The following is a 24,703-nucleotide window of genomic DNA, read 5'->3' as shown; positions in this document are numbered from 1 at the left end:
TCAATCTCAAAATTATTACAACTATAACAAGTATTAGAGATATGGAGAGTAAGAGAGGTTATAGAAGACTGACCAAGTCTGAGACATTATAGAGCTAGTAAAAACGATGTTGAGATGGAAGTCCTTGCATAAAATAGCTGCATAAACTTGTTAAGGAAAAAATACATTTTAAGGCACCACATGTAGCATGATGTATGTACACACACAGATAGGAAAATATGTAAGGGCATGGAATGTTAAAGTGACCATCTGCTGATTTATGATGGCTCCTGTTCTTTACACATATTTCTTTTTGCTATAGTTAATGTATATATTAACTGAGTAATGAAAAACATTGAAAAAATAAAACACATTCATAGTTGCTGTCCTTACAGAACTTGCATTCTAATAAGACAAATACAGAAGGTTATTACAGTGCAATGTGGAACATCTTGTAAAAGTATTGTCTGTTGGAAACTTGATAAATCCATTTCCTGGGTTCATTACAGCAAGCTGCTGGGGAGAGAAAAGTAAGACGGTTCGCTGATATGACTGGTACCGGAGCTGCATTCGCTTTCTGTTGTTGTTGTTGTTACTAATTTCCAAAATTAACAGCTTCAAACAGCCTACTTGTATGAATCCGAAATCTGTGCACAGCATAACTTAGCTGATTTTCTGCTCCAGGTAGCACAAGGCTAAAATCCTGGTGTCAGCAGGGCTGTGATGCTTTACTTGGGTTGTTAGGAATGAGTACTCTTCCGAGCTCCTTGAGGTGTTAGCACAATTCAGATCCTTTTGGCTGCATGACTAAGGACAGTGCTTTAGAGCCCTAGCTGGGCAAATGGGATAGAACTTCAGGACAGGGCCTGCCTTCTGTTGGGGAGAATCAAGTGATGTAAATATTGGTCTGCAGAGGGAGGGAAAGTACATATAAGGACGATTGGAGGAAAGTGAGCAAAGAGAGGATCATGTGGGTTTGGGGGCCAAGAAGCGGTGAGACTGAAACTCTAATGAGAATGCCAAACTTGGTTCTCCCTGGATGAAGAATGTGGACCGGATTTGGAGGTGGGAGTTCTCTGGACTAAGCTATACCAGGTGAAGACAGGCACACACAGGAAGGAGGTCCTGGCTCCAATTTGTGCTGGTGCAGAAGCTTAGAAGAACAGAGGTAGCACAGTTACACAGTGCGCTAATGCTTGGGTTTTATAGAGTGCTCTGTCTGCTTGTTGGTGAGGAGCTGCAACAGATCACTTGCTTGTTGTGACACTAAGGGATAGGTTTGAACAGCTGGAGATTCTCTAAAGCTTTGGAAAACTTTGGGCTTTGCTTTGAAAGAAAACACTTTGTTTCTTGCCAGAAATTCTGATGCCAATGTTAACTAGCTTACTGTCTCTCCTAATTTAACTTAATATGAAAAAGAGCAGCCTAGATAGATGCCTCACATGAAGTTGTATTTGTAAATGCACTTTCTTGTGAGTTTGCATGCATTCAGAAACAGCAGCATTCAGATGTTATCATCAGAAGCTTGCTGTACTATTTGTATAAGTTTTTCTTTAAGTTTTGTTTTCTCAGGGAAACTGTTAGCATTGTAAAAATAACAGCAAAATCTTTAGAAGGCAGATTTATGGAAGCATCTTTGAAAAATAATTTTTGTCATTTTTGTGATCATTCTGCACTCTAGCCTGATTTTATTTAACTTTTTCTAAAGATACTATCTGTGTATTAATATAATTCTGCCACTATGGATAATACTGCTAGCAGTTTGAAGGAAGATATCTAACTATATACTTAGAAAATGTAAGAGTTAAAAAATCAAAGTATTATGTAGATTCTAAGCAGGGAAATGAAAAGCTACTTAAAAGAATAAGATGACTTAGGTCAACATAAGCCAGCCAAAGAAAGACAAATATCGTGTGATCTCACTTATATGTGAAAACAAAAGAAATTAGTCTCACAGGAGCAGAGAACAGAATTGATAATTACCAGATATTGATGTGGTGAAAGCAAAGGGGGGATTATATAGTTAATTGCTGGGTATTAAATTATAAGTAGAAAAGAGGAATAAGTTTCTGTATTCTATTACCCAGCAAGGTGACCATAATTATCAATAATATATTGTATATTTCATAATTGCTAGAAGAGAGTATTTAAGACTTCCCACCTGAAGAAATTATACTAATATGGAGTGATGTTTCTGCTAGTTACTGATATGATCATTACTTAATATACATCTATTGAAATATCAAAAATAAGTAGAGGGAAGCAACTTACACAAAGAGATTATATGTATGTAGGTAGGCAGCGATGGGATGGTTGGTTTCCCATCTGTGTTGCACTAGCTGTATATATTTGTCATCTTAGTTAAAACAGCTGATACATACCTCAATCTAATGGCTCACTGATTGAGTTGGTTCCAGGCTTACCTGGAATCTACGAAGATTTTTGGATGCTTTTGCCATTGTGCTAAACCTCACCCTTGTGTTATAATTTGGGTAATTGTCAATCACATCAACTATTAATTTTGTTCTGCTCAGTTTACCACCTATTTACATTTATCTGAATGTGAGAGTCGAGGGCAACTCAAAAGAGTGCACATGACCAACTTGTGTGTGATACCAATTGCAAGCTCAGACATTCATAGAACACCCTTACATTCAAGAGTCTGCCAGAAAGACTCGCAGAATCTACTGAAACTGTTACAGCCATCACTGTGTTTTATTATGGGGAAAGAATACAAGAATGAAATGAGCCACAAACAGGAGTGCATCACAGGGAGTGCCTATTATACTTAGTGGGAGAGAGGAGTAGGGTGGAATCAGAGCACATTGCTGGCCTTAATGTGTTACGATACAGAAAGTGTGACCAACTTGGCATGATTACCTGAACCTAGGACCCTGACTTCATTGTGAGCAACTCCTGTAGTCAACTTATTGTAAGTTAATATCATATGACCCAGAATTCCCATTGTACATGTTACGCTTTTTAGAGTGGTCAGTTCTAGCCTCAATATTATTTAGTATGGTCCACCTCCTAAGTCACGTGGCTAGAATCTGTGCCATGACCCAGAAACCCCAAGTTAACAAAGGTACTCAAGTACACACACACACACACACACACACACTCAATCCAGGTCTTCCATATGATGGGCAGGGACCCAGCTACCAGAGTCATCTTCTGCCTGCTCTACAGGGTACAAATTAAGCAGGAAACTGGACTCCAAAGTAAGATTGGGTGTCAGACTCCAACAGTCTTGTAGGGCATGGAAATGCCTCAAGCAATGACTTTGCTGCTATACCCAGCAGTGCCTCCAAATTCAGTCAGCATAGGACCACTTTCTCTCCCAGGCATTATTATTTTCTGAACCAAGGATCTAGTGATGCCGAATTAACCAAATATCTGTGCCCTCCAGGACCTGATGGTCTGCTGATAGAGATCAATGATAGCCAGAGAAATTAATAAAACATACAGAATGTGGGTGTGAATGGTCAGGAGAAACCCAGCAGTGGAGAGGGAGACGATGCGTTACAGCAGAGTTGACATTTTAGACAGAATGCACAGAGCAGGCATCACAGAAGTGACTTGTGAGTAAAGGCTTGAAAAAAGGGAAGGAGTAAGGCCCGTTGTTCTCTAAAGAAAAGCTGCTCCAGGCAGACACAGTGCAGAGGCCCCAAGGTGAGAGTGTGCCAGACTGAGGAACAGAAAGCAGACCAGTGGGAGATGAGGTCAAGCCGGTAAACATTTTGTCAGTATTGCTGTCTTAATCTGATCCCTGGGCTGCCTTCACAGTTCTCACTTGTTTTCAGCTCTCAGTGCTGTGAATTACCAGAAAGGCCTATGAGGCTTTCTCTTCTTAGCAGGTACCTGTAAATCAGGGGCTACGGGAGCGCTGGCAAAGGCGCTGCTGTGCTAGTTCCGGTTCTGCTGCCTCTTCTGGGAATGTGAGCTGTGACCATAGCTTTTTATTTTTAACATGGCACCTCTTTCTCAGGAGATTATTACCTCTTCCTCAGTGGTATTAGGAAAGCTATAAGGAAGTGGCATGTCCCTGGGTTTCCCACAGCTCACTTCGGTCCTCCTTGCCTAAGCCCTGTTTTCTTATATTATTCCATGTGGTATTGCTGTAGCTGAAACCAGGAGCCAGGAGCTACATCCATGTCTCCCACATGGGTGCAGGGGACACAAGTACTTAGGCCATCTTCCACTGCTTTCTGAGGCACACTAGCAAGGAGCTGGATGGGCAGTGGAGAGGCCTGGGCTTGAACCAGTGCCCATTTGGGACATTGGCCTCCCAGACAGCAGCATAACAATACTGGTCCCTCAGTGTGAATTTTGGAGGGGCCAGACGGGCTAGCCTTAGCGTAGCCAGAGTCTTGGCAATGCTGTGAACAAAGTACAATGCCTTCAATTACTATCCTCAACGAAATTGTTCTTTTTTCTCTTTTCTCTTTCGTAAAGTTGGAGGTTGACAGAGTTATGTGTTTCAGTTTAGTTGGATTGGCTCAGTAAGGGTTTCACCATGTTCATGATGTCTCACAGCCCTTGCAGCATGTGGGTCCTGCCTAGAATGATAGAACTGGACTTGCCTTCCGGGCAGTGCTCCCTTTCGCCCAGACCTTACCCCATGGAGAGTCCTCCTCTAGGCAGAATCCCACTGTCAGGGCAGTACCCATCCGTGGGGCTCTGTGCAGCCTATATTTAGTACTACCAGATGCCTCGGCTAGGCTCTGGTGTTTTTGCTTTTTGCTATGTGATTCACTAACAGCAGCAACTCTGTGGCAAGGGTCTATAAATTGTAAATTGATACGGGGTAATAATTGGAAAAATGATCAGACTCCATTTTTATTCCCCTCTGGGGAGGACTTGTGTCAGGAATCACTAGAGCGGAAGGCAATGGAGCGAGTTTGCAGCCAGCTTTCCGGCGTGAGTGCTGTAGCGCTCCCGTCCTGATTAGAGAGGAGAGAAGCCAAATTCGGCAGGAGGCGGCCAACAGACCTGGTATCTGCTTGCCACCTTTTGCTCCAAAAAGCCTTGCCGCAGGGAGTTGCCATGGCAGCAGGAGGCAGTTTCATGGCTCCGGCTCATCTCTGGAGCAGCACTGCTGTGCCGCACCCGGACCCTCTCTGGCCTCCAACCCAAGGGGCTGGCTCTGGCAGGGTGTCACTGTGCCGGGGCCATTTGGAGTCGAGCTGTCAGGTACTCCTGGCTATAAGGGTGGCATCCTCCTCTGTCCTTTGCTTCTCCTTGGCACGTAGCTCTTTGATGTTCCATCTCATCTTTGACCTTATCACGGTATTCGCAGTTGCTTAACTATGCTCTTTCATGCTTCTGTGCTTTTAGACATGCAGTTTCCTCTGCCTAGAGTGTTCCTTTTCCATCTGTCTGGAAAATTCCTACTCACTTTCAAAATGTGGCTTAGGGACTACCTCCTCCTTCGTGCTACCACTAACCCCTTATCCTCCAGGCAGAAATTATTACATAATTCTCACTGCTATGAGCTGCTTGGTTTTAAAACAACCATAATTTTGTATCTTTTTCTTTCTCTGGGCCATATGTTATTTGTATCAGGAGCTGTGTTTTTGTGAATTTCATATTTAAAGGACCTAGCCCAGGAATAAAGGCTTAGTCATGTTTGTTGACTGAATGAAGTGTTTTCACGCTTGCCATATAGGGAACTGTAAATATAGGAGCAAGTAGGATTCTGCCCTGAAGTGCCTTAGGTTTCACCTGATCTTGTCATCCTATAACTCACTCGCTGATGGTGCAAGAGTATTTACCCAGTTTAAATAGGAAAGACTATCCCTTGGGAGGCGGTGAAGACAGTGTGGCCTCAGGATAGTCACCTGCTTGTGGATCACTTTCCCCATTTGTTGAATTAGCACATTGTCAGGGCGAAACCCAAGATGCCTGTGACCCAGCATAAATTCTTGGTAAATTCTGTTCTCTTTACTGTTTCCTGTATTTATTAAAGTAAAACTAGGTGCTGTCACTGCAGCATGGAAGGTAAAGCCACCACCTCTGATGCCAGCGTCCGGTATGGGTACCAGTTTCACTTCCGATCAAGCTCCCTGCTGATGCCCTGCGAAAATGGCCTGTTGCTTGGTCTCTGCACCTATGTGGGAGACCTGGAAAAAGCTCCAAGCTCCTGGGCTGTTGCAGTCATTTGGGGAGTGAACCAGCAAATGCAAAATCTTTGCTCCGTTTCTCCTTCTCTCTTTTAAATCTGCCTTTCCAATACAAATAAATCTGTCCAGAAAATTTAAAGAGAGGGAAAGATCTTTTATTTCATTTCTGAAATGCCCATGCAAATCAGGACTGATTGAAGCCAATGGTAGGAATTTCCTCCGTAAGTAGTAGGGACCCAGGTCCTTCAGCCTCATCTGCGACAGCCAAAGTGTGCATTAGCAGAAAGCTGAAGGCTGAGAAGGAACTAGGACTGGATGCCAGTCCTTCTGCTATGGGATGCAGGCATCCCAACAGGTGTCTTCACTGCTGTGCAACATACGCACTCCTCTCACTAGTTTCAAACTTCCCCTGCCACCATATTGCTAAGTTTCTTTCTTTGTGCTCTGAGTACAACCTTAAAAGTCATCGCTATTCTTGGCTCTTGGCTCTATTCCTAAACTTCTAGGACTTTGTGCCCCTTTGTTGCCTCACTGTCCTGTTTTCATATTTGGTACATCTGTCCCCCTGTTAATGATATAAACAGAACATTTTATTTAGATATGTCTCTCTTTTTATCCATTTTTGGGGGTCATTTAATTATATTTCAAAAATTTCAACTTAAAATGTTTATATTTCTGTCCTTCAGGTAATCCTGGAAACTACCTTCACTGTGCTGTATATATATTTGTGCACACACTCTTACCTCCTACCTGCTGTTCTTTGCTATGTTTGCTCTGCAGTTTGAACATTTTTTTCTATTCCCGTCTAAGTTCAAAGCTTAGGTTGTTTTGCAATTCCCTTTGTGAGCATGCTCTGTGTATCCAGTGATTGTGCAATATATATTGGATGTGCCAGTGCGTGCAGAGTCTAGACTATTTATTTTCTGGAGTATTTTTCTCTCCTTATTCTTTTATTCCTAGTTTTGATGTTTTATTCACTTCAGTTGCTTTAAAGGATGTGAAATCTGAAACAAAGTGTTTTTCAGTTATTAAAAAGGCTTAATAAAAGATACACTAAGGATAACAATGAAACAGTGAATTTTTGAAACATTTTTATTTGAAATGCAGAGTTACGAGCCAGCAAGACAGAGAGATCATACATCTACTGGCTCACTCCCAAATAACTGCAGTGAGCAGAGCTGAGCTGATCTGAAGCCAGGAGCCAAAGCTTCTGGATAGGGACCCAAGGACTTGAGTCTGCTGCTTTCTCAGGTGATAAGCAGGAAGCTGGATCACAAATCGAGCAGCTGGGACTAGCTGGCACAGCAAACAGAAGCTTAGCCTCCTGTGCCATGGCGTTAGCCCTAAAACGCTTGCTGTTAACTTAGATTTTTGGATTATCAGTGTCACTGCTTCTGCACCTTGGAGGCATGGTGTAGAAATGTCAAGATGTGCATTCACAGTTGGCCTGAGAAACTCTCAAAATTTGCATGCCCCCTTCTTTTCCAGCCAGTTGTCTGTGGGAATAAAATTAGACTGGTCTGGAAAGTTTTTCTGAAATGTTCTTGGAACTGTTACCTTGTGTCTCTTGCCTGTTCAACAAAAAAACACGTGAATGAAATTTCAGTTATATTAATCTAGCCTGTCAGTGCCATACTTATTTAAGAATTGAGAATTAAATTTTTTTGTTATTTGCTTGAAAGTCACGGAGATGGAGACAGATCTATCCACTGGTTTGCTCTCTCCCAGATTATAGCTGGGGCTAAGCCTGGCCAAAGTCAGGAACTCGGAATTCAAATTCAGGTATCCCATGGGGCTTGCAGGGACCTGATCGCTTGAGCCATCACCTGCTGCCTCCCAGAGCACGTGTTAGCAGGAAACTGAAGCTGAAGTAGAGCCAGGACTGTAACCTGAGCACTCTGATAGGAAATGCAGGCTTCCCAAACTGTGACTTATCCGTTGCTCCAAAAAGTGCTTATTCCTAGTGTGTTTTTTCCCAAGCATTTTATTACTTATTATATTTGTCATCATTATATGATACAGTTCCATAGGCTCTGGGATTTCCCTTATCCCCTCCCCGTTCCTTCCCCCCTCAGTGAATTCCCCTACTAAAATATAGTTCTTCATTCACAGTCATATGTCCATTATTGCAGGCATGGACAGTGGCAGAGTCCAGCATCCTATTGTCAAGATAGAGTGAACAGTTTCATCGGGAGTCCATCTTTAGTCTGGAAGTAGAGATGTTGACTGTATTATATCTTCACATCTGGATATGATAGTCTTCATTACACAGTTACTGTACATCTCCTTAAATGAAAAGCCTCAATACAAAATCAACAACAGGAAGAAAAAAGAAATTGTCAACGCCATGAAGCTAAATAACATGCTACCAAATGACTATTATCAAGAAAAATAAAATTGCCACATATACTTTGTTTTGTTTAAGGTGAAACCAAAACTAATTTGAGAATTACTTCAGTTGGCTAAGAGTATTTTCAAAGCAAAAGGAAAAAAAATTATAGTACAAACACTGTTCCTGTTCTAAAAATATTCAGTTCAATATCAGTTAGTTAAATACTGATAAATGTGTTGCCACAAATGGATGGAAGTTCAGAATACTGGAAGCATAACATTTGATATTACTATAAAATGGTTAAAAGTAGGAATGGTATCTATAGAATGCATTTTGAGAAACAGAGCAGAATGGAGGCAGAGTGATACTCAGTCTCAGATTCTTCTAGGCTTGAATTTACGCTTGGGTACCCCCTGGCTCTCCTGGGTGGGATAGTAGGTCTCTTCTGCCTTCTGTGGCATAGTGATGGCTCCAATCTCACAACCACAAGAATCAAATGAGATTCAGAATATAGCAGGGCCCAACACTGAGCACCAGAAAATGGGAACAGTATCATTGTGTGTGTGTGTGCGTAGAGAATTAAATTTTATGTGTTCTTAGACTATAGAGGTAGGTCAGACGTAGACTATAAATGTGTTACATCTGTGTGTATTTCCTGAAGATGCCATTTTATTTTTTGATTTTGTTGATTATAGATTTCAAACCTACATATAGTTATTTTCATTTGTTAGACTCTTTGCAAGATGCTTCTGGTCCTCTTGTTATTTTCTTTGTGCTAGACCTGTTCTGGTAATCTGCTTAATTCTCATCAAGACTGATGAGTCAGAAAATCCATGTGTAGATTTCCTCCAAGTTAAAGTTATTGTGGTCTTGACTTATACCCATATTACTAGTGTTGACTCTAGTGTGTTACTGTGCAAAAATATGAAAGACAGTTTTTGTAATAATGATGCAGTGAATCAGAGCATGGACTCTGTGTTTATGCATTATACACATCATTTGTACTGTCACAATAATATGTGAAATATGTAGTATGTAGTTTTACAGATAAGAAAACTGAGGCTAAGGATAGACACATTCCCCCAAATCAGAAAGCATTAGGAAAGAAACAGAACAAATGTAGGTTTGTCTTACTAAAATGTGATGTGAGTTTGCTGCCCAGCCACTGGAGTTAATGAAGGGAATGTGTTTTAAAGTGTAAAAGAAGACAGAAATATAGTAGGGTACTTTGGCCTAGGATGAGGCAGAAGTCTATAGGCCAGTCATTGCATCTCATCTCAGGAGGGTGTCGTTGACGTAGTGTAGCCCTAGCAGCATGCAGTGGTCTCTGGCTTGCTTTCTCTCTCCTTCAGACTGCGTCTACTGTCACCTGATTTCTGGAGATATTTCTCAGTGCATTGCTCATCAGTTAGAACTGTGCATTCAGCTGCTGTTTCCTGGTTCACTGCCCACCTCCTACCCATACCCCCTACAATCACAACAGTATTTTTTTCAGAATTAAATGAGTTAATACATGTGAAGGGTTTATTATAGTGTCTGATATATGGTAAGTACTCAGTAAATGTGACTACCCTCATTATTTTTGTTACTGTTAATAGTGTTAGTAGTGGCTGCAGTAGTGGCTAATTGAAAGGTATTATGACACCTTCCTTAAAGATCAGAGTGCTACCTGTTCAGGATCTGGCTTTGTGCAGCTCATTGTGCAGCTCATTGTGCAAGGTCCCAGGCATTTATATGCTTAATCAGATGCACAGGATAGTTAAGGGACATTTAGTAAGGACAAGCTTGTTTCTAACTAAATGCCAGAAGTAGTTCTCTCTGGATCCTAGTTCCTTGCCATCAGCCAAAGAAATAATCCACAAGTCCTACTTCCAAACCACATTTTCCCCCATGTTCTTTGAAAGACAGAGAGTCACAGAAGGACATAGAAAGATCTTCCCCATCTGTTGGTTCACTTCCCAAATATTTGCACCATTCAGGGCTTGATCGGGGTGGAGCTAGGATCCCGGAACTCCATCCGGGTCTCCTATTGAGTGGAAGGGAGGAAGTACTTGGGCCATGATGTGTTGCCTTACAGAATGTGCTTTAGAAGGAGGCTGGATTGGAAGCAGAGGAGCTGGGATTTGAAACAGGAATTTCAGTACGGGATGTGGGCATCCCATCTGTCAACCTGGCTACTGAATCTACCTCACAGCATTTTGTCTTTTCTTTCCATTTGGCTGTGAAGAATATTTTTTTTCCCTAATATCCATTTATTTTGTCCATTCCAGTACATGTACTGACTTTACGTTGTTTTGCTTTTCAGTGTTTTCACGCAGCTCTTATTTTTAGTTATATTTCTGGTTCCAGATTTGAAATGTGTTCTGCATAGCAACACAGTTGAACAGTGTGGGAAGGGCTGTTGCCACATATATGACTTGCTGCAAACTTCCCTGGACTTAGTGTGCTGACATTCTTTTTTATTTTTTTAAAAGTCTGCTTATTTTTATTGGAAAGGCAGATCAGATGATCAGATTTATGGAGAGAAGGAGAGACACAGAGAAAGATTTCCTACCCTTTAGTTCACTCCCTAGATGGCCACACAGTGGCCCTAGCTGAGCCCATCCAAAGCCAGGAGCCAGGAGCTTCCTTCAGATCTCCCACATGAGTGCAGGGTCCTAAGGCTTTGGGCCGTCCTTGACTGCTTTCTGAGGCTTTAAGCACAGAGCAAATGGGAAATGGAGAAGTCAGGATATGAACCCAAGTCCATAAGGTATCTTGGGGTTTGCAGGGTCAGGATTTAGTCATCACTGAGCTCCAGGCCCATGTGCTGAACGTTTGGTCTAGCCATTATGCCAGCTGGCTCCTACATCCGAGTATTTGAGTTAAGTACCAGGCCTGGCTTCTGACTCCAGCTTCCTGGTGGTACAGACCATGCGGCAGCAGTGATGGCCAAAGCAGGTAGGTCCCAACCCCAGTGTGGGAGACCTGGATTCCATCACAGCTTCCTGGCTTCCTCTCCACCCAGCTCGGGCTGTTACAAGCATCTGAGTAGTAAACCAGAGGATCAGAGGGTGGGAACTCTCAGTCTGTCTCTCAGATGTAAAAAAAAAAAATCTGGTTCTTACCTTGTATGAAAACATTCGTTCTGGTAATTTTCTCTTGATTCATACATTTTACTTTGCTTTTCTCAGTTACAAGTGATTAGCCCTGATTTTCTCTTTGGACAAAAATAACATCCATAATCTTTGTCATCTTTTCTATTTTATAACAAACATTAAAATTAGCTGTTGGGGATGACGTGGTGGCGTAACAAGCTAATCTTCTACCTGCAGCACCAGCATCCCATCTGGGCACCAGTTTGTATCTGTCTGCCCCACTTCCAATCTAGCTCTATGCTTATGACCTGGGAAAATAGTGGAAGATGACTTAAGTCTTTGGGCTTCCTTATGGAAGATCCACATGAAGCTCCGGGCTCCTAGCTTTGGATCAGTTTCACTCTGGCTGTGGCAGCCATTTGCCAAGTGAACCAAAGCAGCTGGAAGAATCTCTCTGTCTCTCCTCCTTTCTCTGCAAATCTATCTTTCAAATAAAAATAAATAAGTCTTCTGAAACATAATTTGTATAATTCATAATTAACTTCCCATTCTAAAATTGTAAATGAATATGATATAAATAATTTAGGATTTGGGGATTGTTTTATCTACTTGTAATAGATCTCTTAATTGTTTCATTTATTTGCTTGCTTACTTGAAAAGCAGACATAAATACAAAGAGACCTCCATTCTTCCAATTCACTCTCCAAACGTCCAGCACAAGCTGAAGCCAGGCACTTCATCCAGGATTTGTACGTGGCTGACAGCTGCTGGAGTCCCTTCTGCCGCCTGCCAGGATACTCATGAGCAGGAATCTGGGATTAGAAGTGGAGCTGAGACTCAAACCCAACTCTGATATAGGATATGGGTCTCCCAAGCAGCATCCTAACCCTAGACAAGATACCCGCCACTATGAGAAACCTTTTTTTTTTTAATTTAAGATTTATTCATTTTACTTGAAAGTTAGAATTACAGAGAAGTGAAAAAACAAGGAGAGAAATCTTCCATCAGCTGATTTACTATGTAAGTGGCCGCCATGGCCACAGCTGGGCCTGTTTAAAGCTGGAAGCCAAAAGCTTCTTCTGCAGCTCCTACATGGGTACAGAGCACCAAACATTTGGGCCATCCTCCACTGCTTTCCCAAGCCTTTAATAGGGAGCTGGATTGGAAGTAGAGCTGCTGGGACATGAACCACTGCACATATGGGATGCCAATACCACATGTAGTGGATTACCTTGCTATACCACCATGCCAGTCCAGATGGACCTTTTTAAAAAACAAAACATTATGTATTGCAGTTAATATAATGAAAAAATAATTTGAATTCTTTTTAGAAAATAGGAATTATGAAAAGCAAAAGAAAACTAATACTTTAATACTTGGAGATGGCTGAGGTGGTGATGTATTTTCCTCTAGTCTTCATTCAATTTCATGTTTTATATATATGTATATGTATATTCACCTTGATAATTATGTGTTCATTAAGTAAACTTTATAGTTACATATAAACTGTAATTCAATTTATATAACAAATACTAGGATATTTCAGTAATTGTCAGCATTGGCAGTGTAAGAAAAATGAAATAGTTGATTTTTTATTAAGAAGTTTTTAAAATTCATGTATGATTATATTTATGAAATGTTTGTTGTGAGTTCAAACTTTTAAGCGTAGTCACTGTGTAGTAAATGAAAACATGTGTTGTGAAATAATATCTCAGTTTCTTTCTCCATGCTTTAGGTATGTATTCTTTTTGGATCCATGCAACCTGGACTTGATAAATCGGAAGATCAAGTCTGTAGCACTGTGTGTAGCAGCATGTCCAACACAGGAACTGAAAACCTTGAGTGATGTTCAGAAGTTTGCAGAGATCAATGGTGAGACACTTACGTAGCTTGTTAAACCACAGATTTCTGGTCCCTACCCAGGAAAAATCTAAGTTGGTCTTTGGACTCTGGAAATTTTTATCTTTTATAAATATCTTGGGGGGAGGAGCTTTCAATATTGTATGTTGAATATTTTGGAAATTATTAGACCATTCTATGTAAAATTTGGGTTGTTTCCCTGTCTTACCAGTGTTGATTGAAAGTATTTCAATTAATGTCTCCCCCAGCACGTTAATACTATCATAAATGTACACTACAGGAAGTTTGAAAAGTTCCAAAAGAAATGTAAAGGTGAAATGAAAATCATGTCTTTTTCAGTGTGGTTGATGTGTACACATTTTTGTTCCACTTTTTAAATTTAACAGCCTAACTATTTTGAGTTTTGAGAAACTCTGAGGTTATCTGCATGAGAGTTAGCCAAGAAGAGCAATACCATCAGCTTCCTGAAATCTTAGGTCTGTTCTTTCGGTTTCTTACCTCTAGATGATCTCAGTTCTGCATGAATGACTGAGTTGTCTGTAGGGAACATTTCTGCAAACCATTATCTGTGGAGGGCAATGTGCAGATGGCCCCTGAAGCCAATGTTCTTGAACAGTTTCTTGAGATTTCATGTTTGTGTTGTCTTTGTGGAACTCCTCAATGCTGCCTCGTCCTGCCGAGTCCACAGACTAGTTCTTGGAACAGGGGTTGATTCTGGGGTCCACCCAGTATAATTTTTATCTGGGTGCACAGAAATAGCTTGGGATCACTGTAGCTGTGCACCACAACTGGACTTCAGAGACTTTTCAATGGGGTGCTGTCCTTCCCAGGCCGAGGGCTAGCGCGGTGCAGCTGACCAATGCTCCTCTCCTACTGATTGATGCTGTCAGCAGAAGAAGGGTGACCGAGCCTGGGTTGGATTTGCATCTGAATTCTAATTCTGCTTCTGTCACTGACTGGCTCCATAATGAGGAGTGAGAAGTATAGCTTCTCTGAACTTACATTTCTTAACCTGGGGGTGAGAGTGGGGGGAAGTGGATTAAAAACAGTGAGATGATGCATAAAGAATACTGGGCATTTTGTGGGGACTGAATCCGTGCCAACTGCTGTTCAAGAGCTTGTGTTCCCCATGTGTGTTGGCTTGCTGGGCCCAACACCAAGATTATCAGCCTTGTCTTTATGAGGTTTCTTAGAGAAGGGAGAGTCTCCCCAAGATTTTCCAGAATCTTGGACATCATGAGTACAGATGGTCTTCTCTGATGTATGGTAAAGTTGAGTAATTGAGCCATAGCTGTAGACTCAGACTGTTCAGATTCAAATGTTCCTCCTACAGGTTAACAGCTGTGGGACCCTGAGAGTTACTTGGCTTTTCAATGCCCCAGTTTCCCCCTCTAGGATATAGGGATAATAGAGCACTTAGAATATTTTATAAAATTAGTAAATGAAAAATGCTAAGAACAATGTCTGGCAAATAGGCAATAACTATGGTGACTGTTGGCATTGGAATAGTTAATATTATTCCACAAGTGGAAAGTAGTAGTCCTCCTTCCCCTGGTCTCTATTAAACTCCCTTAAATAACACTGTCTTAAAAGAGCTTCGCTCGGACCTGATTCTTGGTTCAGAGATCATCAGCGGTTAGAAAATAAAAGTCTGTACATATTATGCCAGCATGCAGAGCTGTGATCTGTGCTGCTCTGTCTCCAACTTGTCCTCTCCAGCCTCCTGGATCAAATGTCTCTTGAACTAACCTGTCCTCCAGGAAACTAGACAAGGGCCAGTGCCTTTGCAGCTCTATGCCCTGCTGTGATGATCCCTCGAGGTGCAACACCTCACACTGCTTGTTGGAGTTGCTTGGTTTCTAGTCCAGTGTTCTTTACTAAGTGATACTGAGCATAGCCCATTCAAAGCCAAGACCCTGCTGCTGGGTTTCACAGCTTTATATTTTCTGCAGGGTCTGGCATAGATAGGTGTTTGAGAAGTATTGAGGAAAAAACATCTTTCAGAAAACAAACTTCTTAAACTGGAGACTAGTTGTAAAGATACCCTTTTGCTTTGGAACCAACCATAAACAATAAGTCAGTAAGTTAGGCATAAAAATACTAAATGATGGCAGCATCAAGAAGCATGGCAATAGAGAATGGGGAGGACAATATTTTAAAAGATAAATTAAAAGGGCTCAGCACAGTAGCCTAGTGGCTAAAGTCCTTATCTCGCACGGACCAAGATCCCTATTGGGCGCTGGTTCTAATCCCAGCAGCTCCACTTCCCATCCAGGACCCTGCTTGTGGCCTGGGAAAGCAGTTAAGGATGGCCTAAAGCCTTGGGACCCTGCACCCGTGTGGGAGACCTGGAGGAAGTTCCTGGCTCCTGGCTTCGGATTGGCTCAGCACCAGCCATTGTGGTCACTTGAGGAGTGAATTATCAGATAGAAAATCTTCTTCTCTATCTCTCCTCTCTGTATATCTGACTTTGCAATAAAATAAATAAATCTTTTTATTAAAAAGTTGCACAGTTCTACTTACGTGAAATATCTAAAGTAGTCAAACTCTTTAAGACAAGAAGTAGGATATTGATTCTCAAGGCCTGGGGCAGGGGATAAAGGAGAGTTGTTCTGTAATCATGAATTTCCAGCTTTGTAAATGGAAAAGCTCTAGGGATTGGTTTTGCTTGTAGCTAATACTGCTGTTATATATTGGTAAATGGTTAAAATGGTACATTTTCTGTTATGTGATTTTTTAAGTGACATATGCTATAACATTGATATTTCTAAGGACACTATGTTAAGTGAAGTGAGCCAGTCCACAAAAGGACAAATACTATGTGATTTCCACCTATAAGTGAGGTGCTTGGGGTAGCCAGGGCTGTAGGAGGTTTGGAACAGGAAGGTACTGTTTGATAAGTAGCGTTTCAGCTTTGCCAGTTGTGTCACTATAAGGTCTCTGAGCTGTCCACTTAACAGTGGTTAGCATAGGAAATCTTACCATATCTTTTACAAAAGTTTGTGGAAGAGAAATATCTTGCTTGAAACATTCACTTTAAAATGCTAATTCTAAGCCTTATTTTAAAATGCAGGACAGTGTTTCTTACCAGAATGAAAACATAATATAAATCCTTTTCAAAGAATTTTTAAATTTCCAAGACAACATTTGAAAGTATTTTTAACCACTTAGAACTGTCCATTTACTTGAACCTTTATTGCCTTTGAAATTTATTTTAAAAGTTTATAAGGAGAGGGCCTGGCATGATAGCATAATGGTTAAGGTCCTCGCCTTGAACGTGCCGGGATCCCATATGGGCACTGGTTCTAATCCCGGCAGCTCCACTTCCCATCCAGCTCCCTGCTTGTGGCCTGGGAGAGCAGTCTAGGACAGCCCAGAACATTGGGACCCTGCACCTGTGTGGGAGACCTGGAAAGAAGTTCTGGCTCCTGGCTTCAGATTTGTGCAGCACCGGCCGGTGCGGTCACTTGGAGAGTGAATCATCGGATGGAAGATCTTCCTCTCTGTCTCTCTTCCTCTCTGTGCATCTGCCTTTCCAATAAAATAAATAAATCTTTTAAAAAAATTTACAAGGAGAAAACTCTTAGTTCCTATACCACTGTTTGTACAGATTACATTTATAAATCTTCAAGTCTATTTCTTTTAGACAAGAAAGAGGAGTTCTCCTGGACAATTAAAGCTTGTCAACCACCTCTGTTGAGTATCTCAGACTGGTATAGAATACGGAAGAGATAGCTGGGTTTTAGATTTGTTATGTGCCATATTACAAAGAGCTTTGAAGATAGATTGAAGAATCCAGATGCATTTGAAAATACAGATTCTGGGATGTGAGTTGGGTGATAGGCATACAAATGTGAGCTTTATTGTGATTCGTAATTCACATATGACACCCATAGAAATATGTGATGCGAGAGAAGAAGGCAATTTAGAAAGTTCCTTAAAAAATTAAAATTGGCGAATAGCGTAAGCACTGGATGTCAAATTTCTTTCAGTTCTTTGTTTATCATCTCCTTGCAGTAATGTATGCATTTTCCTGGGGGCAAGACCATGCTCAATTCATCTCTGAATATCCAGGCTTAATAGAGGAGCTTATGGTTATCCACAAATGTTTTTGAGAGAATGATAGACTGGATTTTCCTATTCATCTCAACTGCCACTTCACAATTTCTCATTTTCTCATTATACTTTGTCCTCAATTCAGTATCTGTGCGAGTTGCTACTAACAGGTAAATTGTTTAACTTCATTCTAACCAAAATTGCTGTCAGTTCTTTTTATCTCTAAGTATTTCATTATATTCTTTCATTTATCTCTCCTCTACTTTTCTCCAGGTGATTATTCATACCTTTTCTTCTCCTGAGCCCTCTCTTTCATCCTTATTCTTAACCTTGTGCCATGCAGAGAAAATTGACACCAGCTGGTGAGAGCACCCATATGAGCTCTTTGGGACGAGCATGAATTCCATCTTACTGTGATTTTCCTGCTCTCTGGTTCCTGATGAACAGGTTTCTTCACTCATTATTTTAAAAACTCAAGTAATGCATTCATTGTAGGGAGCGGAATAGAATCCCCCTCCTTTTGAAGTTAACTTTCTACACAGCCTTTCTGTGACAGATGCTAAAGGGATGAGGTGATGGAATCTGTTTTGAGTTCTCTTTTTCCAGTGATTGCAGTCCTACATCTCTGGCCTGTCAGGCACTCTTCACATCCCTTTCCGCTGGATTCAGCCTGGGCACATGAGTCCAAGTAGATAATCATTCATATATATATACATATATATATGTATATGTATGTATGTATATATACATATATAATATATATACACATATATGTATATATATCATGTCCAATTGGACTACATCAATTAGTTTGCATATTGTTTTGTCTTTTCATTGGCTATCTGAATTCTAACCAGAGGTTTAGAAATGCGCATAACTTGTGAGTAAGTTGGGGACATGCTCTTGCTAATGCTAATACTTAGCATGAGATTCTTACTACCTTTTCCATTATTCACACCAAGCTATTTCATAACACAGATTTTGTCTTCCATAACACAATAGTGAATTCTGATCAAAAGCTCATTTATGTAAGTTTCAAATGCTTTGTGGCCTTTTTGCCACTTGGACCACAAGTAGAGTCCCACAACTTGATGTTCTCGTGCTGAGAATTGTTTTGACATTAAAAACTTGGACAGGTTATATGAACCATTCAGATTAAACATTGCCATATGAATACTAATAAACCATTCGATTATCATCTGACTAAATTTAGAGTCAATATGAAAGGATGATAGTATATTACTTTGTTTATTATCAGTTTGTAACAATAGAACTTCAGCCATAGAATTAGCATGGATTCATTTTGGTGCAGTGAATCAAAGGCTTGGATATGAAGTCATTTGTTAATGAATAAAATCATGAGATCTAGCAATAAATTTAATTGCATCCAAGTTAGAGACCAGTAGGGATACATGGCTAATTAAGAAGGGTGAAAATTCTAAAATTAAAAATAAAATATGAAAAAAATTATATTTGATAATACCATTTAAACTGATCTTTGTTATTCAACAAATAGAACCTATAAAGCATGTGCCAAAGATACAAATATATACATATAGTATAGTTGAGAGTCATTTTTCGCTTGTCGTCCCAAAATACCCAGTAAAGATCTTACAAAATTAATACATTTAACAGATACTTATTGTGTGCTTAGTTTGTGTCAATAGTGATTGACAGATGATGTCATACCCCCTGCTGGCTAATCTCTATAGTTAGAAAGTATAAATTGCAAATATGCCTACAACTTTTATTGGTTAGGAGAAATTGAAATATGAAAAGTGTCTTCCATCCTCTTGGCATATGAATGCACATTGATTTCTTGACTAGAGAAAATGAGGTTAAATTCATCAGATTTCACAAGGCAATGTTTTCCTAGCTGGGGAGATATTTTCTTTTCTATTGATTGCAGATTTCCTAGTCATATTTTAAGGAATCTTTCATTTTCTGAAATATTATGATAATAAATTAAAATTTCAAAGCAAAAAGTTATCCCCAACAAAACATACTTTGTTTTGTTTAAAATTTGGGTTTATTTGAAAAGTAGAGTTACTGAAAGTGAAGTACAGACTAAAAGCAATTTACCATCCACTGGTTCACTCCCCAAGTGGCTACAATGGCCAGAGTTGGGCTGAAGCCATTAGCCAGGATCCTCTTCTGGATCTCCCTGTAGGTGTAGGAGCCTCTTCTAAGCCCCCCTCTGCTGCCTTCACAAGCTATTAACAAGAAACTGGGCCCGGTGGCGTGGCCTAGTGGCTAAAGTCCTCGCCTTGAAAGCCCTGGGATCCCATATGGGCGCCGGTTCTGATCCCGGCAGCTCCACTTCCCATCCAGCTCCCTGCTTGTGGCCTGGGAAAGCAGTTGAGGACGGCCCAATGCATTGGGACACTGCACCCGCGTGGGAGACCTGGAGGAAGAGGTTCCAGGTTCCCAGCATCGGATCGGCGTGCATCGGCCCGTTGCGGCTCACTTGGGGAGTGTGAGTGAATCATCGGAGGGAAGATCTTCCTCTCTGTCTCTCCTCCTCTCTGTATATCTGGCTGTAATAAAAATGAATAAAAAAAAAAAAAAAACCAAGAAACTGGCTAGGAAGTGGGACTGCTGGGAATTAAACTGATGTTCTTATGGGGTGTTGGTGCTGCAGTTGGAGGCCTAGACAGCTGTGCCTTGACTCTGAGCCCATAGCTTGTGTGTGTGTGTGTGTGTGTGTTTATTTCAAATAAAATTGGATCAGAACTTAGGGAAACATTTTTGATTGTTGCACAAGGTGAGGCCCACAGGGGAGGCTATTGAAAACTAGTACAGAGAGGCCTGGGAGATTGCTAAACCCTACAAAGTACAAAATAGCTCCTTATAGCCATGAATTGTCTGGCACAAAATGTCATAGTACCAAAGTTGGGAACTGTGCCCTGAGGATCCAGGTTGAGGAGACTGTGTCCTGAGGATACAGGCTGAGGTGACTGTGTCCTGATGAACCAGGCTGAGGTGACTGTGTCCTGAGGATCCAGGCTCAGGAGACTGTGCCCTGAGGATCCAGGCTGAGGTGACTGTGCCCTGAGGATCCAGGCTCAGGAGAAGAGTTTGGTTAAAAGAAAAATGCATTAGCATTGTGTATAGCACATTGTTCCAAAATATGAAAATTTAATACAATGATCTCATTTTTATTCTCAATCAGGATTACCGATTTTTTTTTTTTTTGGCAAAAGACATTTGGGTGCCAGTAGTACATCAGGAAATAGAGATTCTAAATGTTTCAAAAACATAAGATCCTAGTTGTCAAACAGTCCCTATGCCAAAAATGAAGTTGAGATATAATTTAAAATTTTAGAATAGTATGCTACATTTTATAATAAAACTAATTAGTAGTCTTTTTAGGTGTGTCAGAGAAGGATTAACAGAGGAAGTTATATTTAAGTAGTTTGTAGAAATTCTGTTCAAACATTAACACTTTGAAGTTAATTGGTGAATAACTGCCCAAGCAAAGAAAACAGTATAGGAACAACTTTGAAAACTTGTAAAGAACAAAAATTAATTACAAATATGTTGAGATGGAGCTAGGGTCGTGCTTTAGTGAGGCATTGAAGCCAAGAAGTTTGGACTACGCTGAGGTCAGGGGTGTCATGACACTGAAAAGCATTTTACAAAGACCATTTTCATAGTTACCGTATTGGGTGGAGATGAGAGCATTTTACCTGATGCAACAGGAGAAGGTGAGTGTCTGAGATAATACAGGAAGGTATGATTGTCAGGACTTGGTGTGGGGAATGTCTTGAGTGATATACATGGAAAGATGATAGGGAGATATTCTTGGGGAATTTGTTAATGCTGAAACCAGAGATTTCATGGATGGAAGGACCATTAACCAAAAAGGACAATATACAGGAGGAAGTAGGTATGAAAAATAATTTTCCTTCAGATGTGTGTTGAGGTATCTATAGAATGTGGTTTTTGCTAGGTAGTTTATTGAATAGTTGTCTGATAATGTTGATTAAGAATGACAAAAAATCATCACGGCTTAGGAGTAAGCAATTTTATTTCTAAATACGCCAATGATTGCCTGTAAGGCCTTTGCAGTATTATTTCTTTTCATCTGTAATTTTGGAGTGGGGTGATGGAAATGTACCTTTTCGAGTTGATATAAATGATAGTATACTAAGGAATAAATAATTAAATATTATAAGGCATTTGAAAAATCGTAGTAGTTAAACATTCTGGGGGCTATGGCAACCGTTTACCATGATAAATGTTTATATACCCAAGTTAGGTTCCTGAGATCACTCATTTTGATGGTTCCTGAATAACATTGGCTCAGTTGCATGAATTGCCTCTGGTGTTCATTAGATAAGCTTTTGTTTTTAGCTTTTGACTTTTCATTGCTCCAGCATGATTTTTTACCTGCTTTCACATTAAAAGGAAAACTTTGTCTTACGGTTTATGTTAAAATCTCTTGTGCCAAATATTGTTTATACTCCACTCTAAGAAAAATAACATTTAAAATAGTCTCTGAAAACACATCAGCTAATGAACATGCAAAGAAAACAATTGTAAATATTTGCCTTTATTATGTTGTTTTAGTATCTGTACTGAGATTCCTCTACCAACCCTTTGAACAGAAAGCAGTGTAAGGTTTGTTGTGATTGCTACTACTCACACATATAAAGACCTTTTTTCCTTTAATCTATTTAGTACAGGAGCTATTTAGTACTGGCCTGTGTCCCAGAAGACCATCAGAGATAAGGCTATTATCTTTCATTGAGTATTATCATGGGAAAGTATTTATAAAATTGAACTCTGTTGCACCTGCTGACCTCCTTTTTTAAATGAAGAAAGGGTGGGGATGAATCGGTGTGTTTAACAGCACTGACACAAAGTGTTCTAGTTAGTGCTTTTTGTATTGTGCAAGTCAAATCCATCTTGAACTCTGAATGTTGACAATTCAGATCAGGAAGTTGATGATTACATTGGGTGCTCTGCAGTTATTGGCACAGTTGCTGTTCTTTTTCACAAGTGGTTCTATAATAGGACTGCTAACTATTTTGAGATTAATCTAAAATCATTTCTGCCATTTCTTTTTCTCCAAGACTGCTATCAGTGGGACCTGCTGGCATGTTCTTCAAACATGAAAAACAATACTTTTAGAAGAGTTAAATATTTAATATTTCTGATTAACTTTTTAAAAAGATTGTTATTAAGAGGAGGATCACTGACCATCATCATGAAAACAATGATCAAAGTCAGTCTCTAAAATAAAATCTCCTGTTGACTGCATCTTAAGTTGGCAGCTTGAAGCACAGTGCCACATAACTTAGAAGCATCTCTCTTGACAAGTATTTTACATTGTCAAGTTACTTGAATTGTCTTTATCTGCTGTATATATTGGTGTTGAGTATACTGTAACAGCACACCTATTAAAACATTTGGCCGGTGGTACACAGTGTTGCTGACTTCAGTGGTGGTTTTGGTTTTCTAAAATTACTTTGATTGATAAGAGAAGTCATAGGGGAAGTCAGTTTACTCTCACTGTTGTCCCAACAAATCAGGCTATGTCTGTCTGTATGTAATTTTCTTCAGCTACTTCCCATATACTTGCTGCTAATTAATTCAGTGTTGAAGTCTGCCATTTTTACTTCACATTGTGTTTTAATATATTTTTCCATGGTGGTACAATGAAAATACAAGTTAATTGTTTTTTAAGATTTATTTATTTTTGTTGGGAATTCAGATTTACAGAGAGGAAACACAAGAGAGAAAGATCTTCCTGGCCACAATAGCTGGAACTGAGCCAATCTGAAGCCAGGAGTCAGGAGCTTCTTCCAGGTCTCCCATGTGGGTGCAGGGTCCCAAGGCTTTGGGCCATCCTCCACTGCTTTCCCAGGCCACAAGCAGGGTCCTGGATGGGAAGTGGAGTATCCAAGACACGAACCAGCACCCAACTGGGATCCTGGTGTGTACAAGGCAAGGACTTTAGCCACTAGGCTTCTGTGCCAAGCCTGGGAACACAAATCTATTTAATAAAAATGCAGAGCTATTCTGCTTGCACTTTGAATAATAAAATGTTTCACCAAATTAGCAACCTGCTAGGAATTTCTGTAAATCTAGTATGCTTGTGCCATATAATGCAATAGTCCTCAAAATTAGAATTGTCTAGGTCTCCTCATGATATCAGTTGTATGGAATGAAATTTCTAATATTTGTTGCTGTATTATAAAATAAGCTAATGAGTATAAGCAGACTTCTGTTGTATTGACAGACTGTATCCATTGATGATGTGTATTTATTATTATTTAGATTTGTATTAGCCATATAGTTAGAAAAATAGATTTTTTTTCCATAATCAATCCAAGGTTAGATTCAAACTTTCAAACCATGCAAGAATTGGAATCACTTTTATCAGTTTTATCAATTTGTTCAATTTATAGATAGAAATTCTTTTTAGATAAGAAAATAATCTATTGTCTGAATACATGTGTGCCTTATGCAATAATTTTAAATATTTATTCATTATTTATTCATGGGAAGCATAAAAAAAAGACTGTAGTTGGGTATGGATTTTTGCATTCAAAGAAATGTGGTGTTTTAATGCAATCTCTCTACTTATTACTAGCTGTGTATGTGTGGCTAAATTATCTGTTAGCTTCCATTTCCTGCTTTCTAAAGTAGGCTTAATGATGCCTGCCTGACAGAGTAATAATAGTAAATGATGTTATTTAGAGATGTATATACATGTCACCTTGCATGGACCCTAGCATATGGCAGACACTTCCAATAGAGATAGTTGTAGTATTTATTATTTTTAAGGTAATTAAAATTTATACATATTATTGTTAATTTCATAGAAGAGTTTGTTTTAACTGATATGTATTGGTAATGTCATATCCTTATGAATTCTATGATGTTTGAAAGTTGTATATGCTGACATTATAGCAAATCTTTACGGCAATGTGTTCGGATTCTGTTCTGCCTGCTCATATAGAAACTTTTGTTTTAACAGGCTCAGCTCTATGTAGCTATAACCTGAAGCCTTCTGAATATACTACATCTTCAAAATCTTCTGTTCTTTGCCCCAAACTACCAGTACCAGCGAGGTAAATTTTTTTAATAAAGTTGTTAACCTTGTGAATTTTGTTTTAGTTCATTTTTTAAAAAACTGGGTACCCATTGTACCAATACAAACAAATATTTTTAGTGTAGCAATAAAAATGACAACATACTTTTCATATTGTTTTTAAAGAATGTGTAGACAAATAACTTCACTTTTCACATCTTAAATTCTTTCAGGG

General features: G+C 39.8%; 1 protein-coding gene across 4 annotated transcripts in view; it reads left to right on the top strand.

Moving 5' to 3' along the window:
• Nucleotides 1-24,703, top strand: part of SLC44A1 (solute carrier family 44 member 1) — a 177,274-nt gene that overhangs the window by 72,182 nt on the left and 80,389 nt on the right. For all 4 annotated transcript variants that reach the window (XM_036496710.2, XM_004580933.3, XM_058672964.1 and 1 more), the window contains exons 4-5: nucleotides 13,246-13,382; nucleotides 24,415-24,508. In XM_036496710.2, the coding sequence (XP_036352603.2) occupies nucleotides 13,246-13,382; nucleotides 24,415-24,508 (231 nt within the window). The remainder of the gene's footprint in view (nucleotides 1-13,245; nucleotides 13,383-24,414; nucleotides 24,509-24,703) is intronic.

The sequence above is a fragment of the Ochotona princeps genome, chromosome 14, assembly GCF_030435755.1.
Source record: "Ochotona princeps isolate mOchPri1 chromosome 14, mOchPri1.hap1, whole genome shotgun sequence".
Classification (NCBI taxonomy): domain Eukaryota; kingdom Metazoa; phylum Chordata; class Mammalia; order Lagomorpha; family Ochotonidae; genus Ochotona; species Ochotona princeps.
Note: the sequence above shows the minus strand (reverse complement) of the source record. Positions and strands in the feature narration are given on the sequence as shown.